At 37.3% G+C, this 26,434-nt stretch overlaps 1 protein-coding gene across 2 annotated transcripts; it reads right to left on the bottom strand.

Annotated features, from left to right (window-relative positions):
- Window positions 1-285: 285 nt before the first annotated feature.
- On the bottom strand, window positions 286-26,033 carry LOC127963883 (ral guanine nucleotide dissociation stimulator-like 1). 2 transcript variants are annotated; one of them, XM_052563970.1, is made up of 18 exons: window positions 25,610-26,033; window positions 10,329-10,439; window positions 8,888-9,096; window positions 8,062-8,136; window positions 7,557-7,750; window positions 7,322-7,446; window positions 7,004-7,219; window positions 6,516-6,619; window positions 5,784-5,868; window positions 5,370-5,459; window positions 5,145-5,231; window positions 4,920-4,952; window positions 4,684-4,805; window positions 4,504-4,593; window positions 3,922-4,102; window positions 3,582-3,833; window positions 2,439-2,553; window positions 286-2,337 (listed from the first exon to the last, which is right to left on the bottom strand). In XM_052563970.1, the coding sequence occupies exons 1-18, from the start codon at window positions 25,742-25,744 to the stop codon at window positions 2,150-2,152; spliced, it is 2,412 nt and encodes an 803-aa protein (XP_052419930.1). In that variant the 5' UTR covers window positions 25,745-26,033; the 3' UTR covers window positions 286-2,149. The 2 variants fall into 2 exon arrangements, with proteins under 2 accessions (XP_052419930.1, XP_052419931.1); XM_052563971.1 differs by lacking the exon at window positions 25,610-26,033 and adding an exon at window positions 14,255-14,473.
- Between the last annotated feature and the right edge of the window lie 401 nt (window positions 26,034-26,434).

The raw sequence follows: 26,434 nt of genomic DNA on the forward strand, positions 1-26,434 counted from the left end.
CCAGTGGATTAAAAAAAAAAAAAACCTGCCTCTACACTCCTGCTAATCATGAGATAATGTTGATGATGAGTAATGTGGTGACGTGTACATTTGTCAAAGCATCCACCGTGAGTACTGACTTGAGTAATCTGGGTGAAAGTGCAATGATATTTTAGTATTAACTTAATCATGTACAGAAACAGACAACAGACAAGAAAGGAATTATAAAACAAAACCATTTGTATGAATTACTATTTTCTTCTTATGGTATTTTAGGTGTGAATCAATTTCAGTCAACATCCACAGTACTTTCAGAGAGTCTCCATTTAATTCATGAAAAGTGATATTCAAATTACAAAACATAATAAGGATAATAATATATTCACTGACTCTCTGTACAGTTCTTTGGTAGTGAAGAAATATTCAAATTAAAGAATGGAGAAAATTCACAAGTGCTGAATAAATTTGAATTAAGACAAAAGAATCAAAATACAAACACTGCTGCCCCCACTACCGATAAAACGCTACATTTTTACCTTGTTGAAAAACTGTTAGTGTCATCAAAGTCTTACGTGTTCCATGTAACAAACTTAAGTTTCCTAAATAGTGCGAGAGAACAAAAGGAATAAAAAGGCATGTTTGGCACATTCTGTAATACATCTGTCGACATTTGACCAGGAGTCAGGGCCAACTAATGATTATAACATACCAGAGTAACACATATATGGGAATTATGTAGAGAAAGAACAGGATTAAGGCAAAAATTCAATAAGCCTTTAGAAACTGTTGAAACTATTTGTTGTTAAAATGCCTCTGTGTAAAACTAGTTTTTGTGTTATTCACCGGGTGCACAGACGTAACAGGTCTAAATTGCTCTGGAAAACTTCTTTTAGGGTGACGGGGGTACAGTGACAGTGAATTATTGTACTGGTTGATGGAAATGACTGACTTGTTTTAATGCTTACTTTACAACCACACACTCACATTTCACAGCTTTTTTTTTTTTTTTTACATTTTCATTTTTAGTTAACAAAATCTTTTTAAAACTTCCAAAATCCTTTTTCCATAGATACCGTGGCTACTTCTTCATCTCTTACAAAAGACATATGTATAAAAAAGAAACAAAAAAGAAAAGCATATCATTAATATAGTGATACTTGAAGACAGAAGAGAAAAAAAGCTACAAAAAGTGGACCAAGTGCTCTTTTAAGTACACACCTATTGACTCCGCCCACTCTATAGTAAGTGCACTTTCATAGAGGAAGGCAGCTCAATCCAGGTTTCCTAATAGAAACCCATCCTATTGGTGCTGTGTGACCACACCTTAAAGACACAACATGGATCCAATCGTGAAAGGAAACACCACAGACTTGATAAAACCAAGCAGGAACCAATCAGAATGCATATTCTCTGCATTCATCACACAGCTCACAATATAAGAAACACCGAAACAGAGATAAAATGCTTAGAATAGGCAGAAAAAATAACTTCATATATCTTGTTTCATCATAGATACCTACCATTTGTGATATCTAAAAGGAAACAGTTGTTCTTTTCTTCACTTTGCACTTAAAGATGGAAAGTAAATGTAATTCTGTGGATTCTTAGTGAGCCAGTCTAAGCACTTTAAGTCTAGGGATACGATCCACATTGTCCACACAGTGCACAAGTGGACAGGAGAAGGACACATTGATGACGAAGTCACAGCTACTGCAGTTCGTCTTCAATACTGATACAAGAGTTCCATCGTTAACGTGGATAAAGGCAACAGGGTTGTCGTTGAACTTCTCTTCCCACAGCTTTTCTTTCGTTCCCCTCTGTCTCTCTGAGAAAGTTGTGTAGGCCTCTTGGCTAGGAAGCGATGTGCCATTATGCAAATACTGATGAGGAGCAGGAGACTTTCCTGCACTTGTGCAAAATATCCAGCAATAGGGAGGATGGGATGTGTCTTTTGTTGACCAGGTTGGGAGGCGGAGGCACATGCTGCTATTAACATAAGCCTTTCATTTCAAAAGGCAGTATGGCAGAACATGAGATGTCTATATTAGTTCTGAAATGTTTCTGAAGTCAACAAACTCCCCTTGAAATAGTCTTTAAAGGCCATTTTCTAATACTCCACCGGCTGTAGTCTTTTAACAAAGTCTGTTCTGGTCCAAAAAAAGGTCAGAGGTTACAGTGTGACCTTGCTGTGCCTGAGGGACAGACTGGAGCGTTGCTGTGTGCGCGGTAGTGTGGAGCTGCAACGACTGCGCATCTGAACCGGCCTCCCCTCAGAACCACGCAGACGCAACAGGAAGTCAAAGTTTGCAGATGTGCTCATGGCGTAAAACACGTTGGCGTTGTCTGGGATGACCAATTCTGGAGAAAGAGGGAAAAATGATTGTGATGACCGCATTCCACCATAAGAAACCTAAACAGCATTTCTTAATATGCCAGATACACAAGTTTTAATGTCGTACCTCTCTCCTCAGAGATGACCTGCACCAGCTCGTAGTCAGCGGCCTGCTCACCCTCCAGGTTGTGTTTGGCCATGGCTCGGGAGACCACAGCTGGAGTTTTGTCCTGACTGGTCAGCTGCATGGAGAAACAATAATGCATTTTACATCAGAAAGTCTTCTCTCTCTTAATTTAGTGATATTATTTTCCAAAAACCTCTAAATATAACCTCTTATAAGTGTTATATTATAAAAAATATATAATTGGCTGTTATATTATCATTGTACTAAAGCCAAATGAAATCCCTAAAATATTATCTGGAAATATGTATATCATTATTTATAACATTTCTGCTTATTCCAAAATTATATAACATATTATATTATATAAATATAAAATGTTGGATATATAAACCTGATGAGAAACATTTTAAAATTCAAAAATAATAATAATGATGATTTTTTATTAAGTACTGAAGTACTGAATTTCAAATCAAGGAAGGAGAGATTTGATTAATTTTTTTTTTGGTAAATTCTGAGGCTGTCAATAGAATAAAATAAATCACAATTTATCTCATGATATTTGACCAGTACCCACACCACAGTTTTAAATTTATTAATTATTTTTACATGCATATCTGCCTGATTTCAAACACATATTAGATACAAAAAATAACAATAATTAATTAGCAACATAAATTTTTAAACAACATTTAATATAAGACAACTCATAAACCGCAGAGTGGACTTTGGATGCATCATTGAGATACTGTTATAGTTTTTATTTTGAATCAGAAATAATAATTTTATTTTCCATTTTAATGTTAGTTAAAGTTTTAGTTGTTTGGTTAGCTTGTTTTGTCTTTTTTTGTAGCTTGTAATATACATTTTTATATTTTTATTGTTTTAGTAATTTTAGTACATCAAGTTAGACTAAATTTAAATGAGAAATGATCGCAATAAAATGTACTTCAGCTAACGTTTGTATTATTTCAATTAAAAAGAATGTTTTTTTTTTCATTGTTTTAGTTTACTAATAACCCTTGCAGGTAGTCTATCAATAACTAATCAGAATATTTGACCAATAGATTACCAATGGTCCAATATACTTGAATAGACAGTGCACACTATTAAAAGTAGATTAATGATATTTAATTCCTCACTAACCATGATACTCTTGTAGAGGTTTCCGTTTCCCTGTTCAAGGCTCACTCGGATGATGCACGCATCCTGAGCTTGTGTGTTATAGGGAGGAGGAAATCCAGGTGATGAGGGGGACATGGGCGTCAACGAGATCGAGCGGTGGTGCATGCAGGGGGGCCCGGGCAGGGTCGGGGAGGCCAGAGATATAGAAGCGCTGGCTGTAGAAGAGAAGGTGTCCATGGAGTGCAATGAGGTGCAGGAGGAAGAATCAGACTGCTAAGGTAACCAAACAGATGTGTATTTAATACATTATTTTAATATAATAGTAAATCAATAATGTGGTCACAAATTAAGTTGTTTGTACCTTCTTCAGATGAGTGTCTATAGAGTGTGTGGGTGTCATGCCTTCACCCTCTGAGGGACTAGAGTCACTGGAAGACACACTGACAGAGTCCATGCTCTCCCCAGAGCTGCCAGTAGGAGGCGATCGAGGGCTCTCTCTTACAGGAGAGCTTGTGTTCGTGGTGTCTGTTCCTAAGAAAAGTCTAGAGAAGTTGGAAGGACAAAAACTGGCATTAAATACATGATTAGAATTTGTCATCCTCTTTGAATATGCAATATAATTCAGAAAGAAAAGTTTTGGGCCGGTACGATTGCGCTCTTGCTCATCAAGGCTTCCTTTCTTTAAATTAAAAATGCAGTAAAATCTGAAATACTACTGAAAATTTCTGTTTTCTATTTTCCTATATAACATAATTTTTATATTTTACTCCTGTGGTGGTGAAATGTACATTTTTAAACATATTTAATTTAAATGTAACTTTTAGCATAAAAGTTAACAAGACATGGACTGCTGAGTCACAGATCTGTAATTTTGATTTAATGTGGTCCTAAGAATAAAATATGATCAATGTAGGCATCAAGATTTTGGTTTTAGGTCACTCACAGGCTTAATCTCTTCACCATACTCTTGCGGGGTTTCGGTGACGTTGGGCTGTTTTCTCCCAATCCTTCAACTTCGCAAGACAGCGCATAGCTGCAGGAAAATCCGAGAGAAATATTATTTTTGAGACTTACACAATATTCAGATGAAAAAAAAGGCATGTAAAGTGAAAACCGTGTGTACCTCTCCTCCTCGGAGTACTGAGGCTGACTTTTAAACCAGCGCAGAAAGGCGGGATCAGAGGTCAGACTGTAACTATTGCACGCAGACTGCAGGAGCTTAATCTGAGCGATCACTTCAAACTCCTGCAAAGAGAGATTTTATTCAACATTCCCACAGATCTGAATGCCTATAGTAATGAGATTCAGCAGATGTTTTGACTATAATAAGAACCAAATAATAAGGAATGTTGTACTTACTCTGCGCCGCTTTTCGAAATTGATCAGTCCTCCCTGTGAAACACAGAAATAGACTTTAGCCCAGATTCTCCTCATCATTGTACTCATCCAAAAGAAGGTCAAATAAACCTTGGTAATGAAAACCTCAACAGTCTGGGAATGTTAGGTCAGTAATAACAGAGATAATTCTTTATGAGGTTTTCCTTTTGTCTGGAAATGTGTGGTTGGACTTGCAGCTTGGCTCACCTCCACATGGTCAGGCAGTGCTGTATCAAGCATGGTCAAATCTGTGAGAAATGTACCCAGGTATGGAATCGTCCCCTGCATGGCACCCTGGAGACAAAAAGTTTGATATATATTTGTTAGCTTTAAGGTAACATGACACATTTTAAACAATATTTAACACATGTTCTGTTATCAGTATATACTGACAATAGTTTTTGTTGTTGTTTTTTTAACTACCGTACTCACCATCTCTTTCTGTAACTGCAGTCTCTTGTGGGATCTTTTCTGGTGATCTTTGGCACAGCTGTCCAGACTGGCAAATTTTGAGGTGCCCTCCTGTGAAGATCAGAAAGATATCATTAGTTTTTTTTACAGGCACAGGAGGAATTGGCAGAACTGTCTCCATTTTCTGAACTTTTTTTTGTAAAACAGAGTTGAAACTACTACACTCTGATTGTACCTGAAAGCATCATCAAATTAGCCTAAAATATAATAAACACATTTTCAAAATACAAACACAACAGGCAAAAGATTTCATGTATTTATTATCATTCATTCTATTTTATTTTGACCTAGTTATTCGGGGAAAGCTAATTTAAATGCCTCTGTGCAAAGAAAACACAACAGAACTGAAAAAGAGAGACGTGTGCATGAGCTCACCCTCATTAGCAGTTCCCTGCTTGTAAGGTAATTGTTCTGGTCAGAGAAAATATCGGAAAGCTCTTCAAACATCTGCATGCTATCTCTAAAGTTGCAGAGTGAAACAAAAACAATCTCAGAGCATGTCATTCCTGGTATCATATCAAAAATCATTACAGAATACACAACATTTTTGCATGTCAAATTTATTTGACAAAAATATAGTAACAACAGTAATATTGTGAAAGACCATTACAATGTTAGAATAACTCTTTCCTATTTTAATATATATTCAAGTGTAGCTTATTCATGTGATTTTTAGCAGCTATTACTCCAGTGTCACATAATCCTTCAGTAATCATTTTAATATGCCTATTTTGGTACTAAATAATGCTTAATATTATAACTTGAAAATTATTGTGCAACTCAATGGAGTTTTGAAACTGTCTTTTTTTTAGGATGCTTTGATAGAACAGCATTTATTTAAAATAAAAATATTTTGTAACATTTCAAATGTTTTTCCCATCATTTTTGATCAATGGAATGCATCCTTGCTGAATAAGTGTACATTTCAAATCAATAATAGTGATCCCAAACTTTAGAATGGCATTCATTTAGAGACTTCCCTAGGAATCATAACATAACAGGTAAACAGAACCAATGTTATCGAAAGGATTTGAATAATTTCACCAGTCTATATCATTTTTAGAAATCAAGAAATGACTGACAGGTTTATTTATTGATAGAACTTACTTGGAAACAGAGGCCCACACTCTCTTCAGTCTGTAGATGGGGTTGGACTGCAGCGCTGATACAACGGCTCTCAGAGATGAGAAGTTCTTATGAATGCGACACTCCTGAGAACACGTTAATCCATGTTTATACATATTCATTTACAAATGGTCCTAAAAACACTTTTTCAGAAATCATCTGGGAGGTTGAAAGTCATTATTATGTCTACTTTGGTTTATCTAGATCTCATCTAAAACAGTTATGTCTTACAAAGAAACAGATTAGGTGTCAGTCTTCACCCAAATGCACCAAGAACAGTAAATGCCTTATGAAAAACTATATTCCAGATCAACATCAGGCTTTATCTTTATCTAAAGTATTGCTAGAAAAATCACACAACACTAAAGCACTTCAGATTCGGCTCAAATGAAACGGTACAGGTTTAAACGTGAGCAAAACTTAAGTCATACTGGGAGATGTGACCGTGCAAATGTGTGTGTGTTGTGCACCTGTGCAATGTCGATCCAGCGTTGGATGATGCGAGCACGCAAATGCGGGCGCATCTGTCGCTGACGGAGGATGGTGCTGACCACGCATGCCGTTACTGCATTAAACTGGGTGATGGTGGCGCGGATGGTGGGCGCGCTCTGTTTGCCGTCCTTTTTATCACGCTGAGACCAGATGGCACCCAAACAGTGATGAGGAACCACCTTCTTAAACAACAGCTGTGGAAAGAAGAAAATATTTCTTAGCTTGAGCCAAAGACAGTACAAAATAATATTTTGTGTTCCCTTAGTACTGATTTAATCTAGGTTTCTCTCGCTCACCGCATCCATATAAGTCAGCTGCTCTGCTACAAGGTCAACCTTAAAGGAGAAGAAGTCCTCCTGCAAATCGATTTCCACTTCCTCATCTTCCCCAATGCAGAAAGGGTTGGTGTACTGAAAGCCTCCTGCAACAAACGGACAGTTTTTGTAAGCACAGGAAGACAGAACAAACATGAATAGACAAGAAGTTAGATAGGATGGATAAAATTATTAACAGTAACCAGATATGTCTTACTTTCAGTCTCATTTTCTAGGCTTGTCTGGACACGCAATTGTTCTAGCAGACTCTGAGCCCGGCGCATTGGCTCTGAGCCTGGCATGGCCTTCTGCAGGAAACCCAGCACACGATGCAAGCTCGGATATGATGGAGGTTCCTGGAAGTCCTCTGGACACTGATCCAACCAGGCTCTTAGAATAGAGGCCAAAGCACTGAAAAAAAATAAAAAATAAGAATAAGAACACATAGATGTTTGTATAAACCAGAGAAAACCAGTGAGGGAATCTCTCATAGTATAATTCAGCTGCAATGCTGTGATTCATGCAGCAACCAAGCACCATTATTCATCAGATCCCTTTTATTTCTAATTGCTTCTTAACTCACACACCAGCATGCACACAACATCATAGTGTTTGACCTCTATTTTTGCATTTCCATGGAAATGAAGCAATAAACACGAGAGCTGATCGGAAGTCACAGCAGATACGGCAGCACAGATAACCACGATGACGACGGAACTCACGTTCTCACAGCAACTCCGCTCTCTCCAGACCGACACTGGTTACGCTCCCCCTCACAATCCTCAAAAGTGCCATACCTGAACACCAAGACAGAAACCAACCTGTGAGCATTCTGACAAATGGTAAAGGCAGTAACCACTGAACAAGGACCCAAAAAACTAAAGGTTGTGTGAAGTGGTCATATTATTTTTATTTAAAAAATTGTATCACTTGATCTAGTCCACTTTTAATTAGTAAAGGTTTTTAAATATCAAACACTTGGATAACATAAAATAATTTTTAGTAATAAAATATTACTTTGATGCATTTAAACTGGGAAGTATATTGCATAGATAGAGATAGGTTTCCCACATTTCAGTAACTAATGATATAAAGCAGTTTATACAAAAAGCAATATGCAGTGAAAGAAATACTCGAGGGAGTGAACAGAACTAGAATTTTTTTTTGCATATTGACCATTGACACTTCCACCATGACATTAAATTTATTTCCATGAATTTTCCAGACCTTGAAATAAGACTTTAAAAAAATTCCCTGGTACTGTCCGAACCCTGTAGATCTACTATTTTTCCTTATACTATTTTCAACTTTTTTGTTTAACCGGTTTACATTAATGCAATTTAACCGACTGCGTTTACATTAATACCAGGAATACCAGATGGGCATTAGTACTTGCTTAGCGTGCGTGACCACAAAATGCAACCTCTCTTCACTAAGCAAACATGCAAACATGAACATTCAAAACTTCGGAATGCATCAGAATGCACGCAGGTTTCACCTGACATTTATGATGTGTGCAATTAAAAACAAGCACACTAGAGTACACACCTGTCCAGCAGCAACTCCAGTACACTCTGTGTAGTAGCAAAGGCCCTGTATGTGGAGAGGAAGATGCTGGTGTAGGTCAGGTCATTATCACCAAACGCTGTTAGGAGTGTCTCTACCAAACGTTCCAGTGTCCCCGCCCGGATACTCCTGATCTTACACGTCTCCAACTGGCTGACTGTGTGACCTGGGGGCAAGCGGTCACCCTCCGCCTGAGAGAGCAAAGGAGAAGGACAGGAAAATACTTAAGCATGCACTCCAGTATCAAGAAAAGCAGAAATAAACAGGGGAAGAAAAAGACCTTGGTAGTGCAAGCACGCTACAACAGGAAACTCTACAATCTGCTTTTAATCAGAGCAACTCTCCTCCTCCCTCTCTGAGACATGCTGGAAAAGTCGGCAGACTTCTTAAAAATGCTTCATTAGTTGAATAAATATGGTTCGCACAAAAATAAGTGATTTAAAAGTAGGCCACTGTCAATGTCACTGAATCAGCAAAAATACTAAATCTTCTAGGCGAAAAAATAAAATGATTGAGTTGCAGTCCCTAAAACTAGGTCAAACATTAAGCACCATGAATTCTCTGAAACAGAGCTCTAACTGGTGTCGAAAAGTAAGACGTGCTTTCTTTTAAATTGCAATGTCAAATGAATTTCTGTTTACATTTTTGTAGTATGATTACTGTAAAGCAAACTTACTTTTGAAATCATGAAATGACTCTACATTAAATTAACTAGGTTTTAACTCGACACCCATTTAGTGTAGAAACAGCTGTGTTACAACAAACTAAAGCCCTATGGAAATCAAATCAGCTCATAAGTGCTTTGTTTTTTTGATGTTGATTCAGAAGGGTGTTGACATTATGGAAAAATGTATTCATGGTTAAAGCAACAGATTATACCATATTGACCACTGTAATTCGGAACGGGGCCATAACAGCATGCCTTCATAAAATAACAATGTTGTATAAACACTGAAATCCATGCAGCAAATTTTCGGTTGAAAATGTGCAACAGAGAACAGAGTTTAATGTTTTCCTGCCACTAAAACACATAAGTAGTGATAACATTAAGGAAAACATAAAGAAGGTAATTTGAATGTTTTTGTCCATATAATAAAAGCTAGTGGGGTTCAAAACAACACGACTGACACAACAAACACAATCTTTTGTGTATAAGAAAGTAAGTCATACAGGTTTGGAATGACATCAATGTGAATAAATGGTGAGAACTTTCATTTTTGGCTTTTACTTTTACCAAACAAACCACTCTTTAAAAAGTTGTATGCATTTTTTGCGACCACAAATAAATACATCCGTAAACCATAAAAAGCTTTACAACGTCACCCTTAATATGCACTACGGTCTGGCTGGCCCAGCATGGGCAGCCGAATTGTTTCTTTAAATAAAGAGTGGAAGTGCATTTAGATCAAAGGCCTCCTCTCACCCCCAGCCATCTTGCGCCTTTGTTAGCCGCCTGCTGGATTTGGACCCTCTTCAGCGTCACGTTGTATATGGCTCCTTCCTCGACCTCCTCTCCCCAGTCCTGCACTGAGCTCTGCAGAGGGAGAAAACAATCAATGTTACTCCATTTGGAATGTCATGGCGTCAAATTGGGGAAAAACATGTCTCAGTTCAGCATAAACAGGAACTCTGGCTTTAAATTTTAGTATCAAAAGACTGACAGGGAGTGAGTGGAGGAGAGAAAATGATAACCCATTTGGAGGATGGAGACAGAAAGAGGGGGAGAGAGAAATGAGATCAGAGCTGGCCTGGAATTTAAAAAATCAGCCCAAGAGCTTTTACAGATTCTTAACAGTGAAGGATATCTCCATCCAGCCTTGGGGTTCAAGAACCAGACTTAGTCTGTAAACATATACATACACACACATAGGCTTTCTCAGTCAGACACACAAATGCAAACAGTATAATGGGATGGCCAACATTAAGTGTCTGAGTGAGTGGAGCCTTTCAGGCTGTGCACAGCTTAATTTTCATATTAAACTGTCAGACAGAGAATATCGATAAATTCTGCCTACTTTAGATAATACTAAAGTAGAGCTGTGATATACGAAATCCTGTGCAGTCTCTCATATCCAAAATAAATTTGTCTATAACCTCAATTAAACTATTTTCTTCAGCATTGTGACGTATATGAGTGAAATGGATTATTGAAAAGGAAAAAGGGGGTCAGGGATTAAGATGACAGCAGATCTAAATGCCAACTTGCATTCGGTTGAAAAGATTTTAATTTAAAAATGATGAAGTTAAATAAAAAGAAATACCATTTAGAAAATGCTAGCTTTAAAGGAGACCTATTATGCAAAAATCACCTTTATAAGGTGTTTAAACACAGTTGTGTGGCCGCAGTGTGTGAAAACAACCAACCTATAATGGTACAAATCCACCCACTCATTCTTTTATAATCCCAATAAATTATAAACAGTCTCTCCAAAATGAGCAGTTCCAGATTTCTCCCAATGTACACATCACAATAGGAAAGTCCCGCCCATTTGTGACACTCTATGCCCTATTAGCATAGACACAGCCCTGAGTGAGAAGCAGCAGTGCAACATTACGGTTTTCTTGATGTAGCATTAGCATTGAATTTCATTTTCAAAGGAAATATCACAGGAAAAAAATCCCCTATATGTTTAGGGATCAATACCAACGCTTCGTGTGTGAACATCAGCTCCAGACAAAGTAAGCATCACACGTTTGTTTTCCAAAATTGCACTTCTGAAAGAGCTTCTTAGCACTCTGTAAAGGCTAATGTTGCTAAAGCTATGCCTGTTTCACTGGTGCTGCCTTCACATGCTACCAGAATAATCATAAAAAGGAATGTGGTAGTTAAAAATTGCATATGAAAGCAATGTGAATTTGACCGCTTGTGGGACTTTTATAGTTTGTAAAAGCAGCTTAGGCACAATGAGACCAGCTGTTGTTATTTTTAATCGCACAATGCTCCTCGTATGTGTAATTCATAAGTGATCATTTAATATGCATAGTAAAATTCAATTACTGACTTTTAAACAGAGTAAATTTTCTATAAAGATAACAGGCTTGTACTAACAGTAGAATGTTTATTTGTATGCTGAAGCTTGAGCTCTTGAAGCTCCACCCTCTTCTGAAAGGAGGCCTCCAGCTAACTCATTTGCATTTAATGGGCGACATACAAAAATGTCATGTTTTGGCTCATACCCTAAAATTGGCAATTTTAACAAGCCATGAAAAATTATCTGTGAGGTATTTTGAGCCAAAACTTCACATACAGTGTCTGGGGACATCAAGAGACATTTTACATCATGTAAAAAGTAGCATAATAGATCTCCTTTAAAGACAAGTCTCCTTAGAGTGCAAAAAACAAGAAAAAAATATTATATATATATACTTATATACAAAACATATGAAGACTAGTTTTAGTCTAAAAAAAACTATTGTTAACCTTTTTTTACCATCTCATTAGACATTAAGATTGTTTCGTTTTTAAAAATGTGGTTATTTACTTATTTTTGCAGTGCTTACTCAAGATACTGTGGGAAGACTTTAAATGAATACAGATGTTTAACAAGCTGTTGCTTTCATGCACATTAAATAATGCACCTAAATGCATTCATGAAATATTGCTGTTTCACTAACGATGTCAACAGACTTTATCCAAAAAGATTCCAGAAGTCTGGAAAAAGTCAGGCTGCATTCTGCCATCATGGACCTGTCCTTGTATTACTATGTGAATTCATCCAAAGCCGTGATAAATAGGTCCAACAAGTGTATCCAGCGCTCGAGTACAAAAAAGTTTTTCTGAATCTCAGAAAAGGCAAAAAAAAAAAAAAAAGTTCATTTTTATAGGTGTATGTATTTCTACAATCAATGTGTAATAGTTTAAAAGAACATATACCTGTAGCCTATGTACATTACTTTCAAAGTCATTAACCCTGACATTACAAACAACTCCCTACTGAGCTTTTTCACTATTGCTGCACATCCAGACTACGTCTGCAGTTTTATGCGCCTGAAAGAGTAACTGTCCCTGGAATGAAGTGGATCAGTCTGTCTGTATTTCCCGGGCCGTTTCCTGTACAGTGCGTTCAGATAAATACCCAGCTGGATGAGTCATGCAGTCCGCACTCAAAAACAATGGTAGGAGGTCTGCTCACCCACTGCCCGGACCCTGCCGAGCCCACAGTCTGTGCACTGTGCTGCCCCTTTGTACTGGAAGAAATGTTTTCCAAAGCGGCTTTAAAAGCCTGCTCAGTGGCACAGGCAGATATTAGAGAGGGTGGGGCTACATGAGGAAACAAAATAGTTTTTCTCTGAAATAAAAAAGTGGAGTACTAGTAAAGTGGGCACATGTGATCAGATTAGACAAGAGCTCTTTGAGGTTAGGTTTCTTTGCTTTAATTATATTAACTTTAATTTATTCAGTTTAACTGTATTATATTATAACATTTTATTATTTTTATCACTGGCTTTTTCTTATTATTTACTACTTAATTTGATTAATATTTATTGCTTCTATTTTTTTTTTTTTTTTTGCTATACTATTAACAATAATAAAAAAAGCAATGCCAATTCCATGGGTTCTACTCCTAAAGATAGCAAGAACGTAGGAAAAATACTTTGAATGCATATCTAAAGCATCTATCTGATATGTAAATGTAATATCTGATAAATAAATAAAAACATGAAAACAAGTAGCCTACTTAAGTACTTAAAAAGTATAGTGCTTTGTCAATTTAAATTGATTATGCGACTTTATATGGTAAGATAACTTAAACACTATATTTTTAACAATAATGAAAGCCTTGAAAAAGCATTGCAACGAATAGACTTTAAAAGCTGTGGGACAGTTGAGGACTCTGTTTAGGTCCCTAAAATCCTATAAACAAACAATGAAAGGATGCTGACCGTGTTATCATCCCAAACAGAGACGTTTTCTACCCCCTACAGCCTGCACACAAAAACAACACAACCCCAAAGTCCACGAGAAACAATCCCTCACCGATAACAACAATAACAAGTGGGGTTAAGCCCATCTGTCCGCTTTGTTTTTGTCTGCAGCCTGGAGGCTGTTCATCATAAAAGTAGAAGTATTTCTAGAGTCAGAAACTAACGGGAACCGCCGCCTACGTGGAGACTTTCAGATCCAAATCAGCGTGTGGATCATAAACAGAGGGGAGAGATATATTACTGCAGTAAAATGTAATTTAACAGCATGATTTAGATTCCCCACGACCCCCTCCCCTCTCAAACTCTTCTTTATCCTCCACTCCAAGCTCTATTTCCCCCCTCCCGCTCCTGTCTTTTTCTCTTAGAAGCTCAAAGCCGCAAAATCAACAGTGTGCAGGAGGCAAACGAACCGCAACTTCTTACCATTTTAGCTTTCCAGGCGAATTTCATGGTGAGGGCCTCTCTCATCGTCCTGTAGCGGCATTAGAACACAGCCCAAGTCCAGCGAAAATGTTTTTAAGTGTAGTACGCAGAACTATCCTGGGTGAATTGTTCTCCTCCAGCGCAGCGCGCACACGCACACACATACACAGCCCGACACTGATTTCTGCAAGCTGTTCCCCGCTCTCTCTCTCTCTCCCTCCCTCCCTTTGGCTCTGCAGTCCACCCCCGCTTAGTGAATGACACAACTCCGCCCACTGCACTCTCTCTCCCTCCCGCTTTAGTAGTTCGCTTTCTATTCCTTTTTATTTTGGAATGCTGCGTACATTTTTTAAATAACTTTGTACACCATCATAGATCAACACTGAACATCAACATTAACACCGAAGAACGTTTTAAAACTCACGATAACGGGCAGTGCACGCAAAAAATTAAAATTCTATCATCTAGTCACCCTCATGTGACTCCAGAATAGGCTATTTGTGAAAAGTAGGTGCTGTTTAGCAGAATGGTCAAGCCGTTTTCTTTTTTCATACATTGTAAGAGGATGGTGATGATAGCTCTCCAAATAGTAGTAGGCTATAAAGTACTTTTTTTAATTTTCAATCATTTTTATTTATACTTTATTTTTTAAGAAATATTTTTTTACTTATTTTATTTTTACCTGGAATTATTCCATTGAGATGTAAATCTCTCCTACCAGGGAGTCCTGTCCAAAAACCAAAAATAATTTAGTCTTAAACTATGTCATTTTATTATAATATACTGTGAGTTCTCATTCAGATCTGCCTCCATCCAATCAACAATCATTGGTCTCAACCAAGTACCCAATCTACATTTTTTTCATTTTTCAGCAATCTGTTTCTCTTGGGATCTAAGTCACAGTAAAGAAGAAAATACAGTACCTATTTCCATTACATCTTAACTTTAAGATGGAAAGATTCTAATATGATTGGATGGCTAAACTCAAGACAATATGAGGAAGGCTGACGCTGTAGTTGATTGTCTGATTGAAGGGATTTTCCATTATGTCCCTTACGTGCAGGACGTCTGGTTTTTCATTTGTTTGAACCCAGTGGAGACGAGGTGGAAATGATCAGGTGTTATGTGGCAGTTCATTCTCTCACACAGTCAGGCTCTCACATGTCCAGCTACACGTATGCTTCCTAGAGGACAATTAAGACGCCATAGAGAATCATTGTGATCGTTCATGCAGCGACACTGGGGAACACAAAAGAAAGCTTTTCAATTCCTTCTGCCCTTTACTTCCATCTTAACAAGGCCAGCGGTGAGATCATAAACCTCAAGGGCTATAGTTTTATGAAGACAGATTCTAAGAGTACTCCCTCAAACTAAATACATTTTACAGGCAATGTTGCTCAATCCCAAACATTTAGTATAAAATAGTATATAAACAGATTTTATACTTTCCCAACCAAATAAGGGCACTGTGGTCTCAAACTCAATTCCTGGAGGGCCACAGCTCTGCAGAGTTTAGCTCCAACCAGCTCCAAATCACACCTGCTTGGAAGTTTCTAGTAATCCTGAAGACCTTGATTAGCTGGATCAGGTGTGTTTGATTATGGTTGGAGCAAAACTGTGCAGAGCTGTGGCCCTCCAGGAATTGAGTTTGAGATCAATGTCCTAGACTAATACATCTTATATAAAAAATAAATTCAGAATTTTTGTCACTTTAAATCAGTCTGAATACGCTCTTTTGCACTACAATCTTTTTATCTGCACTGTTTGTTTACTTCACTGGTTTTTACTCTATTTAATAAAAAAAAAAATTAACATGCCCTTATTTGTATAGTTGTATTTTATATTTATTCTGTATCTATCTGTATTAATATGCTCTACTGTTATTTTTATCTTTATGCAAAGACTTGACTTGACCACATTGATCACATGTTGCCATGTTGCTATTTGTTCTCAAATCTAGCTTTTTCTTGTCCTGTGTCGATGTTAATGAATTAGTTGAGAAATTGATTAAATTACATAAAATATCTCTCAAAACTGTTCTGGGGAACATCAGAACCTCTTGAATTAGAAGCTATTAAAAATGCCAATAATAATAAAAAATGTATAGCACATTAAGAGGTTTTTGAAGGCACTTTTCAAAATATAGGTAAACAATGAGTCCGCACACCAGAAAATGCTCCTTAGCAATTTTAATGATTGCTCACCACGTGTAACGTTTCGGGTCCAAGCCCTTCATCAGACATGAAACAAAGTGGGGAGACACACCTCCATATATACAACCATGTATGATCACATGATCACATACATCCATGATTAATCACATGACCTATCAAGTTAAATTGCAATTACATCAGGAAAACAGATAATATATATATAAACCGACATTTGTAATACAAAAGATATATTAAGTGGCTAAGAGAAGGCTTGCAGTGCTTAAAGCATAGCCTAGAAATTTAAAAAAAATATAAAATAAAAAATGTCTCTACCATTGTAGGCAGTCATGATAGATGAGCAAGAATGTAAATACATAAGTGGTACCACAAAAGTGTGTTACATATGTCAAGTCAGCATATATAACCAAATATAACCAAATTGTTGAGTCTAGTCCACAAGCAAATAATTTTCAATCTAGAATTTCATGGAATTTAGTCAAGCTCTATGGTTTATCCATGCGGTTAATATCCTTGACTGTGGTTAACATTCTAGATACCAGGACCAAGACTGTATTAGTAAAATGCATGCGAGTAACCACTGGAGAACCCTGACAACCTATCACATGACTCCCTCAAACCAAACTACATCACTCTCAACGTCATGCCTAGAGTCACAACAAATTCAATAAGTGTGTTTGACATACAAAGGAGTGGTCCGGTGAGTGAGGGCAATGGGGCTTCAGAGGGGAAACCCTCATTCTCTGGGATCCGCTCCAGTTCCCAGGCCGGTCTGACTGGGTGTCCTCTACTCAGCTGCTTCTCGGGGGCTCTGGGAAGCATGGAGAAGCAGTGGGAGAGGACATGACCTCTTCGTCCCCCCAAGGGATAGCTGTTTGCTTTCAAAAGGGAGTGATGTCATTGCAGTGCACGACAACAAGGTCTGACAAATGGCAGACGCTTGGGCTGGACCCGGCTGACGTGCACACACACACACACACACACACCTCTGATCTCATACACTGCTATAGCCCTAGGGAATAGATAGAGATAGTGTGTATCCATATGCACAACCACCGCAGCAGTAGTAAAGCCAATCTCTAAAGGAAACACTCTGTATCATTTGATTACATTCAAGGTGTGTGAACTACAGTAAATCTATATTGACCCAATATTAATTTGTAAAAATGCAACCTGTTTAAGCAATAGTTTGCCAAACTTTTTTTGTTTTGGGAATTTTCATTCTTCTGTTATGCATGGGTTGTTTTTATTATTATTATTATTAATACTATTTTAGCAAGGAAGGATGCATTGAATCGATCAAAAGTGACAGTAAAGACTTTTAAACTGTACAAAAAATTTTCTACTCTTCAAAAAAAAATTCTTGTTAGAAGGTAAAATAAATAAACTAGTGTGTCAGAAGAGTGTTTTAAGTGAATTTAAGTGCATCAAGACATCTCACATATCTGGTGTTTTTTTTTTTTTTTTTTTGTCTGTTTTATATATAATGCTTAATAGCTTCTGCACACCATTCATTTTCACTGTTTGAAAAAGAACAGCGTGAACATCTGGCCAAACATCTCCTTTTGTGCTCTGAGAAAAACAGAAAATCATACAGGTTTCGGAAAATTTTCGGACAGAATTTTCATTTTATAGGCATATATAGAGCAAAATATTTCATTTGTTGAAGGATTTTCTGGTGTTTATTTTCAGGTGGGGATGCATAGTGGGTGAGCTTAGGAAACAGGCTTAGAGGGAATCTTAGGGAGCATGTTTAGACCCCTAGGGAGGCTGAGGATTTCTGTTCTGTCGACACCAATAGAGACTGAATCAAGATACTGAATAGGGATAATGAATCTAAACCTCCCTAGAGTACAGTCGCAGTCTCCAGTTAGTCTCTCCTTCTGCGGTAGACTCACACACACAAATACGTGTAAACACACACAAGAAAACACATACGCACAAGGCCTGTGAAATAGTCATGAGTAACGAGACTGATGTTATTGCACCACTGTGGGGGGAAAAAACTCACATTCCAGGAAATCTCTCCACTTCCTGCTTGAAGCCTTCCAACTCTATGTGCCTTTTGTCATTGTACCTGACCGACTAGTCAGCTATCTTGTCTACACAGCCAAAGGTGCTCGCAAAAACCTGAGGGATAAAGAAAATGCAAGTCTAGTCCATTCTGTATGTATGGGAAGATTTACGGTCAGATTTTGGACTGCTGTGTTGCACCAGTGTCACTAGAAGAGTTATAGCTGAGCTGACGCAGACAGAGAGAGAGCTGGAGCTAGAGGGCGCTGGGAAGGAACCTTCAGTGGTGGTGTATTTCTCTGTGTTATGATGGGCCAGGGAACTCAAGTCCTTCCTGGAGGTTGTTATGTGCAGAAGCGCCGTCTGCTACAAAGTTCAACATTATTCACTTTAATCTGTGAGTCACAGAGTCATTCTCAAGAATCTATGATCTCATGTTGCCATAACACGGTGAGATAATTTTCAAAATTATGTTTGGTTTCTTTTTAAATCAACTTGACAAGAAATTAACACAATCTAACACAAGTGAAAACTTTGGGTCCAAGGTTTGGAGTCGACAAAGTCAGTTTTTGATGTTTATGCATTTATTTGCTAAAAAAAAAAAAAAAAACAGCAATATTTTCTAATATTATTAGAACTTAAAATATCTGTTTGCTTGATTTTAATATGTTTTGAAATATAATTTAATCCTGTGATGACAAAGCTGAATTTTCAACAGCCATTACCCCAGTCTTCAGCGTCACATGATTCTTTAGAAATTCTAATAATTCTAATATTCTGATTTGCTGCTCAAAAAAACATGTTAAAACATTGATGACATATTCTTTAAAGGTTCTATTAAGAATATAAAGTTCAAAAGAACATCCACCTGACCATCCATTTTCAATGTGATGAATTAAAAATCCATATTGTTTCCAAATGTGGAAATGTTTTTTTTTTTAAATTTTTCTTAAAAAAAGGTTAAATAACTATTTGTTTTCATATTAGACAAACAAATAAACATGCATAATTGAATGTTGTGAAATACGCTTTCTGTGTAGTAAATGCAGTGTGCTAGTATTCAGTTCTGAACAAAACAAACCATTTTTTGCTCATTTCACTATTTTCATTCATTTCCCTTTTCTGGGTGAGCGGTTTTCTTTTCCGCCTCATAAATCAACATCACTTAATATCACAGAAACATTACTGTAATCAACCAAGAGAGATGAATGAAGAACTGAAAGTCCTTGAGTAGCTCCTGGGGTTTTCAGATGAAAGAAAACTGAAACAAAACAAAGAAGAGAGCAACATCTTCCCCACTGAGCACCATCAGAAGAAGCACAGGCTAGATGCCACAGTGGAAACTCTGTCATTATGAAATGTGAGGTCAAAACATCTGTTAGCATCAAATGGCTGGAACTGTGAAAGAGTCTCACAGAGACTAATTTCCCAGAATCTCAAGAAGACAAGGAATAAAGGAGAGAAGGAGAGAAAGTGTTAGTGTTAATCTATCTCAACAACAGTTTACATGCCCAGTAGAGGGCAGTGTGACATGATTCTGCTCAGAGTTTGCAACATCAGCACAAAGCAGAATGAACTATAAGAGTTTTATTGTTAAGAGTTATGATCTGCTCCAAATGTCAATTAAAGTGTTTTACACTGAATCCAAGAAACATGTCAGTATGGTGCAATCTTCTCCTTACCAGCAGTGTTTATATCAACCTTAATTTTACCACAATGTTTTTCTAGATTTATGTGAAACATCTGGGTCATCTGGTTATTAATTAGTAGCCATTCACCAATAAAAAAAATACGATAAAACATACTGTGCATGCTTAACCATACTCAGCGGGAAATGAAAGACAGCTGAAATAAAAAAAAACCAAATCTGTTTTCCAGAGGTCTGTCCTGTGTTTAGAGTATCATAATAACAGAACCTGAAAGGAACTGTGGCAGACTGATTATACAGTCAGCATTAAGATTATTATAATCATTTAGCTGTGGGTTTAATACGCTCAGTGACTGGTCAAAAACAGAGGAAATCCTGAACGGCATCCTTTGATTACTAATATGGTGGCCAGTTGTTTGCGGCGAGTCGGTAGGTGTCATTAATCTTCTGCTCTGACCTAGAGCTAATAAGCTTTAATTAGTTAGTGTGGTCATTCTGGTTTGGACCCCCACGTTTGCAAAACCATCTGCCACCATAATCATAAACAGATGGATAAATGGATAGATAGATAGATAGATAGATAGATAGATAGATAGATAGATAGATAGATAGATAGAGAGATAGATAGATAGATAGATAGATAGATAGATAGATAGATAGATAGATAGATAGATAGATAGTTAGATAGATAGATAGATAGACAGATAGATAGATATACATGCTGATTCTGATGATTCAGTCTGCTGGGAGTGTTTGCTGATCAGATAAATAACTTCAGACAATTAAATAACTTCAACACTGCGCCTGATCCTGTCTGATTGAGTTTCAACCCCTCCATCCCTTCTTTTTTCCTCTTCAACCACTCTGGCAGAGGGGGGAATAAGTCAGGCCACATGACAGGGATCAGGCAGCCATGGGGGGAGAAAGAGGGAATGAATGGGTGGGCTGTAGCTGGGAGGAAGGAGCTGTTGTTTTTTGCTGTGAGGCTGAAGAGGCCTGTGTGTGTTTGTGTAACTGCTGCAGTGACCTGAGTGGCTCCACACCTGTCATCTATACCACAGCTAAGAAGATTCACAGACCTCCCAGAATTTACTGGGCACACACACTTAAGAGCAATCTCTTTACATAAAGTACACACACAAACACACCATTCCTTGCGCACTTGTTTTTTCTATTATGCTAGATACACACATTCCCACTCACTGATCTGCCCTGTATAACCCCTCGCTCTATAGATGAGGGGTATATTAATTTTCTGCTCCAGTTGAGTGATTTGTGATCTTTGGACTTCAGCCTGAGGCATCATACTGTCAGACTGAGGGTGACAGCAGTCATATTAGCAGCTTTAGTAACTTGTTCCATTATCATACACTCACTGAACCAAACTCCACCCTGGAAGTTCAATAGTGCAGTCATGCAGACTGACACATTTATGGAGAATGCTATCCATTTATAATGTAACTAAAATACCTTAAGAGCATGCAATATTCAGTTAGTTTTTTCACTTGTTTTTTTTTAATAGATGAAATAAATGTTCTTTTAAACTTCCTATTAATAAAAGAATCCTGAAAAATGTATCATGCTTTTGACAAAATATTAACGGCATAACTGTTTTAAACTTTGATCATAGAAATGTTTCTTGAACATCAAATCAAAATATTAGAATGATTTCTGAAGGATCCCGTGACACTGAAGACTGGAGTTACGATTGATGAAAATTCAGATTTGCCTCTACAAGAATAAATTACATCTTGAAATATATTTCAAGATATACAAATATATTACAATAAAAGGGAAAAAAACTATATTTCAAAATACATTAAAATATACAAATATATATTAAAAACAAAAGGTTATTTTAAATTATTATTATTATTATTATTATTATTATTATTATTATTATTATTATTATAAATTACGTATTTTAAAATACACTTCTTACCAAATTTTTTAAAATCTTATTGGCACCAAACATCTGAACAAAAGTGTAGATATATTTGTGCAAACTTGTATTTGCGAGATATTTTAGATACATTTTAAATAAGAGCACTTTTCAATGTAGAATAAACAACTGAAAACCAAATGTTAGGTAACCAAATAAATTAGGTAAAATTATTAAACAGCACCAGTTAACCATCACCTTGATCTATGCATTTTTGGCATTTTTTTGGCATAGACAGCAGGGAAGAGATATGAAATTATCAAGATGCGAGAGGTAATTGGATTACAACATAAACAAACTAACCATAGGCCATAACTCTGATTGCTCTCTGATTGATCTCCTTTTGTTAAATTTACAGTGTTTCATTCTACTACAACACTACAGCACTTGCATAAGCTCTAGTATGCCTCGTGCTTTCTTGTTACCAGTTGCAAAACTGTCACTGAATTACTGAATCAGATTCTCCATTACAACGCGTGACTCACTTAAAGCAAGCAAGGAAACACCGGTTAACAAAAAACCATCAGTGTCGCTTTTAACAAACATCCAGTAGATTCCAAAAAGGGAAGTGATGCAGAAACAGAAAATGCTTAGTTTACGATTCCTATATTCAGCATAATTCCAGACACGCTCTTACAGCCTGCACAAAGCTTCCTCAAAGTGTGATGGCACTGACCCATATTGACTTCTTCATGAGTGAATGTCAGCAACAGGACTGTGCCATATAGGCTGAATATATGAGTGCAATGACCCCAGTCCTTGATCACTTGACTACAAAGGTTGTACTGAGGCTTTGCTGCGTCAAGCAGAAATTCAGCAGCTATATCAGGATTTATAGCTGGTAAAATGTGCAAGGAGGTATCCAGAGCGACCTGACCCACCTTACTTGAACTTTGGCCACCATCTTCATTATTAAAATCACAAAAACAAAGCAATTATCGAACATGAAGGCCCTATCAAACTTTAACAACCAGTTTTGTAACTGTAGCTAAGCAGTGGTTACGGATATGTCAGTACAGCAAAGCTGTAAAAGGCTTCAAGTGATAAAAACGTTAAAGTTGAAGCATGATGCAGCCCTCTCTTGTCTCTAGAATTAAGTATTTTCCAGTTTGAAGCATTTGGAGAAGGGAAAAATAATCATGTGAAGTCTTTTCGAGATAACGAGAGAGGGAGTGAGAATGTCGTGGCTGAGGTGAAGGGTGGCCGGGGTCCCATATGGCATAATCGAGAAATGAGAGTTTCAGATCTGTGGGGTGTTTGTGGGAGACAAAGTCATTTTGTGTTGGTCTATGTATGTGCGCATATCTGCGAGTTTGGTATTTAACTGAATGTGTTTGAATGGATGTGAGTGTGTATGTGTGAAGTACTGTATGTGAATATGTGTGTGGACTGGACTCCATGGGTGAGCGTAGGGTAAAGTGACGAGGGAGCGCTCTATGGCCCCACTGTCAGAGGAACAATATGCTGTCAGAGGAACAATACTCGGAAACTCTCCAGTGTGAGAGGAAGAGACTTGAGTCAGGATGTTGGATAAGGATGGATCTCCCTCTCTCTATCTCACTATGAACTATTCTCTCAGAGCTTTACATAGTACCCGCAAAAAATTTGACCATGTTTCAAATATAAATAGAACCAAAGTCTACATTTAATTTAAAAAGTATATATAAAGTTATATATATATATATATATATATATATATATATATATATATATATATATATATATATATATATATATATATATATATATATATATATATATATATATATATATATATATATATATATATATATATATATAGGCTCCCTAGGACCTCATTGTTAGAAGAACATTATTATTATGTAAAGTTATGTAAATTGCAACTTATTTAGTGTTTGTAGTTATTATATTTTACTTATACATATTTTTATCCATTTTTATTTTTTAAATGTATTAACATTTCCACTGACCCCTAGCACATTGTGCAATTTCTCTGACAAATCTGCTATGTAAGTTCACATATATACATTGAAGCTACTTAACATGAGCTTTCAAACACTCACACACATACTCCCATTCCCTCACCATCTCCCTCTCTCAGTATCCATTACTTATAACTCCATCTTACTGCCCAAATCTGTGCGCTCCCTCCAGCGAGGATGTTATGAATGATGCAGAGCCTCTTTCTGTATAATACAGTCATGCTATTTCCCCGAACTGAATCTCACTGTTCTGGTCAGTGCCGGTCAGACAGATGGAGTCACCAGCAGTCAGCTCCAGTGTATGACTATTAAAAAAGTGCTGACAGAGAGAGCTTTTTCTTTTCCAAAACCCCCACACACCATTACCACCACCACGTACACACAAACACACAAATTCTGCATGTCAATGAATATGTGGCCAGCAGATCTAGTGGCTTTCTTGAGAGAAAACATTTAGGTCTAATGTTGTTTTCCCTTTTGACCTCTGATTCAGCTTTCCCCGAATGGAATGGCTCACATTCAAAAGTGCTAATACAAGACATTTTAGCTGAAGTGATGTGAACCTCATTGCACTGGGTTATAGGCTACAAAGAGGTTTACCTGAGTCCCATTATGAACATGTCAACACACACACATACACACTTACATTCATTAAACAAGTTCCTCCCACTGACATCTATCGCATTAAAAAGCTTAAAAAGTTTTAATATATCCTAGACTAGTCTACTTGTCTGAGGAAATTTAATTTACTAAAGTTCACATAAAAAACATAGAAATAAAATTACCAGAACAAATGTTCCGTTTCAAGGCACTCTATCATACAGCGACCAGTGTTGTCCGACTCTCGAAAGAATGACTCTTATGAGCCGATTAAAGTGAACCAAATCCATACAGCGCGACAAGTGGCAATCCATTTCCAATGAATGATTCTTATGAGTCGTTTCTTTTTAGTGAACCAAATCCTTACAGCGCAGTCCGATTCCCGACTGAACAACCCTTATAAAACAGTTCTTTTCTGTGAATCAAAAACTTAAAACTCCAAAAGCGTAGTGTGATTCTCGAGCAAATTATTGTTTTAAAACAGTTATTTTTAGTGAATCAAACACATACATGCTACAACTTACTGTGCTATGATACTTAACCCAGCCTGCTGGTTACAGACTGATTGTCAATTTGATAAGTTTTACACATTGTGATACGTTGTGTAATTAGTCATAAGTTTTTAAAAATTAGTTCTGGTGTGTATTTATTGTCCAATTTTTAGATTGGATTTACTATTGGAAACTATTATATTTCTGCTGTTGCTTGAGAAAGCAAGGTATAACTATTGCCGTGTGAAATGCAACTTTCAGACTGCTGCTTGAGTACAGTTAATTCCTTCTGCATGCTTGCATCATTACGCAGACTGAAAACCAACATAATATAAATTTAATCCAAATCAATCTACGAGTCATTTAACTTTGAATTCATCTTACATTTTCTGAATAGAATCCAAACATGAAAGCATAGGCCCTAACTCAAATAAAGTCCATTCACAAGCTGCAGGCAAACCATCATACTAGCACTTAGCTACAATGAAATACACCACAGCAGTCTTGCAGACAAATGTAAGTGACCTACCCAATAACGAGGGCTGCTGTCTGGTGACCGTGGTTGGTACCTCTGCAGGGACACCCCTCCCTCCCCATCTAGGTCCAGACAGTATGGGATGGGCGGCCAGGGGAGCAGCGATGCCAGCGGATAGTGCGAGATCATGATGCCCGTGCAGGTTGCTCACACATGCTCAGGGCTAGAGACCCGTTGCTCCAGTGATAGCAGGCCTGTGTGTTTACTTATCTGTCTCAGAAGGGCATTATCTCTTGCAGTTTTCTAGAGTGTGCCCTTTTGTCCATTGGTGTGAAGTGGAAACAGTCGAACAAATCTGTGTTTAGAAGTCCACAATTGCTGTTTCCCAACACACACAAACAGTCTCTTTCTTTCTTTCTCTCTCTCACTCTCTCTCGACCTCAGTCTAATGCTGGCAGCTTCTCTGCTGTGGCCACATGAGTGATTAAAGTCTATTGTTTTTTCTCTCTCTAACTGAAGTGAAGGAGGGGCGAGTGATAAGCCCTGCCCCTGCACTAATACCCAGAGTGTGCAGAAGGAGGGAGAGAAAGAAAATAGAGAAAAGGGGGGTTTAAATGGGGTCCTATGTTGAAGGAGGGAAACTGAGAGGATGTTTAAACAAAAGTGTTATTTTAGCACAATTACTACTTTGAAATTTTAAATTCTTTTGAACTATAAACAGAAAATGTTATATCTCTTGTACATGGGGAAAGTCTTTTTTTGTTATTTTGAAAGCTTCTCAAGCTAAAAAGATGCTGTTCCAGACTAAGGGTTGAAAGAGGACCCGATAGAGTCATCTTCTGTTTTCTCAGTTAGGCAGAAGCTGATAGTAATGATACT

The sequence above is a fragment of the Carassius gibelio genome, chromosome B8 (assembly GCF_023724105.1).
Source record: "Carassius gibelio isolate Cgi1373 ecotype wild population from Czech Republic chromosome B8, carGib1.2-hapl.c, whole genome shotgun sequence".
NCBI lineage: Eukaryota > Metazoa > Chordata > Actinopteri > Cypriniformes > Cyprinidae > Carassius > Carassius gibelio.

Bases quoted from the DNA above. Each gene is read 5' to 3' on its own strand.
- LOC127963883 (XM_052563970.1), bottom strand. From the start codon at position 25,744: ATGATCTCGCACTATCCGCTGGCATCGCTGCTCCCCTGGCCGCCCATC. The intron at 4,806-4,919 runs GTAAGTACAACA...CTCTCTTTGCAG, and splicing joins ATTTCGAAAAGCGGCGCAGA to GAGTTTGAAGTGATCGCTCA. The intron at 3,834-3,921 runs GTACAAACAACT...TGGTTACCTTAG, and splicing joins TAGACACTCATCTGAAGAAG to CAGTCTGATTCTTCCTCCTG.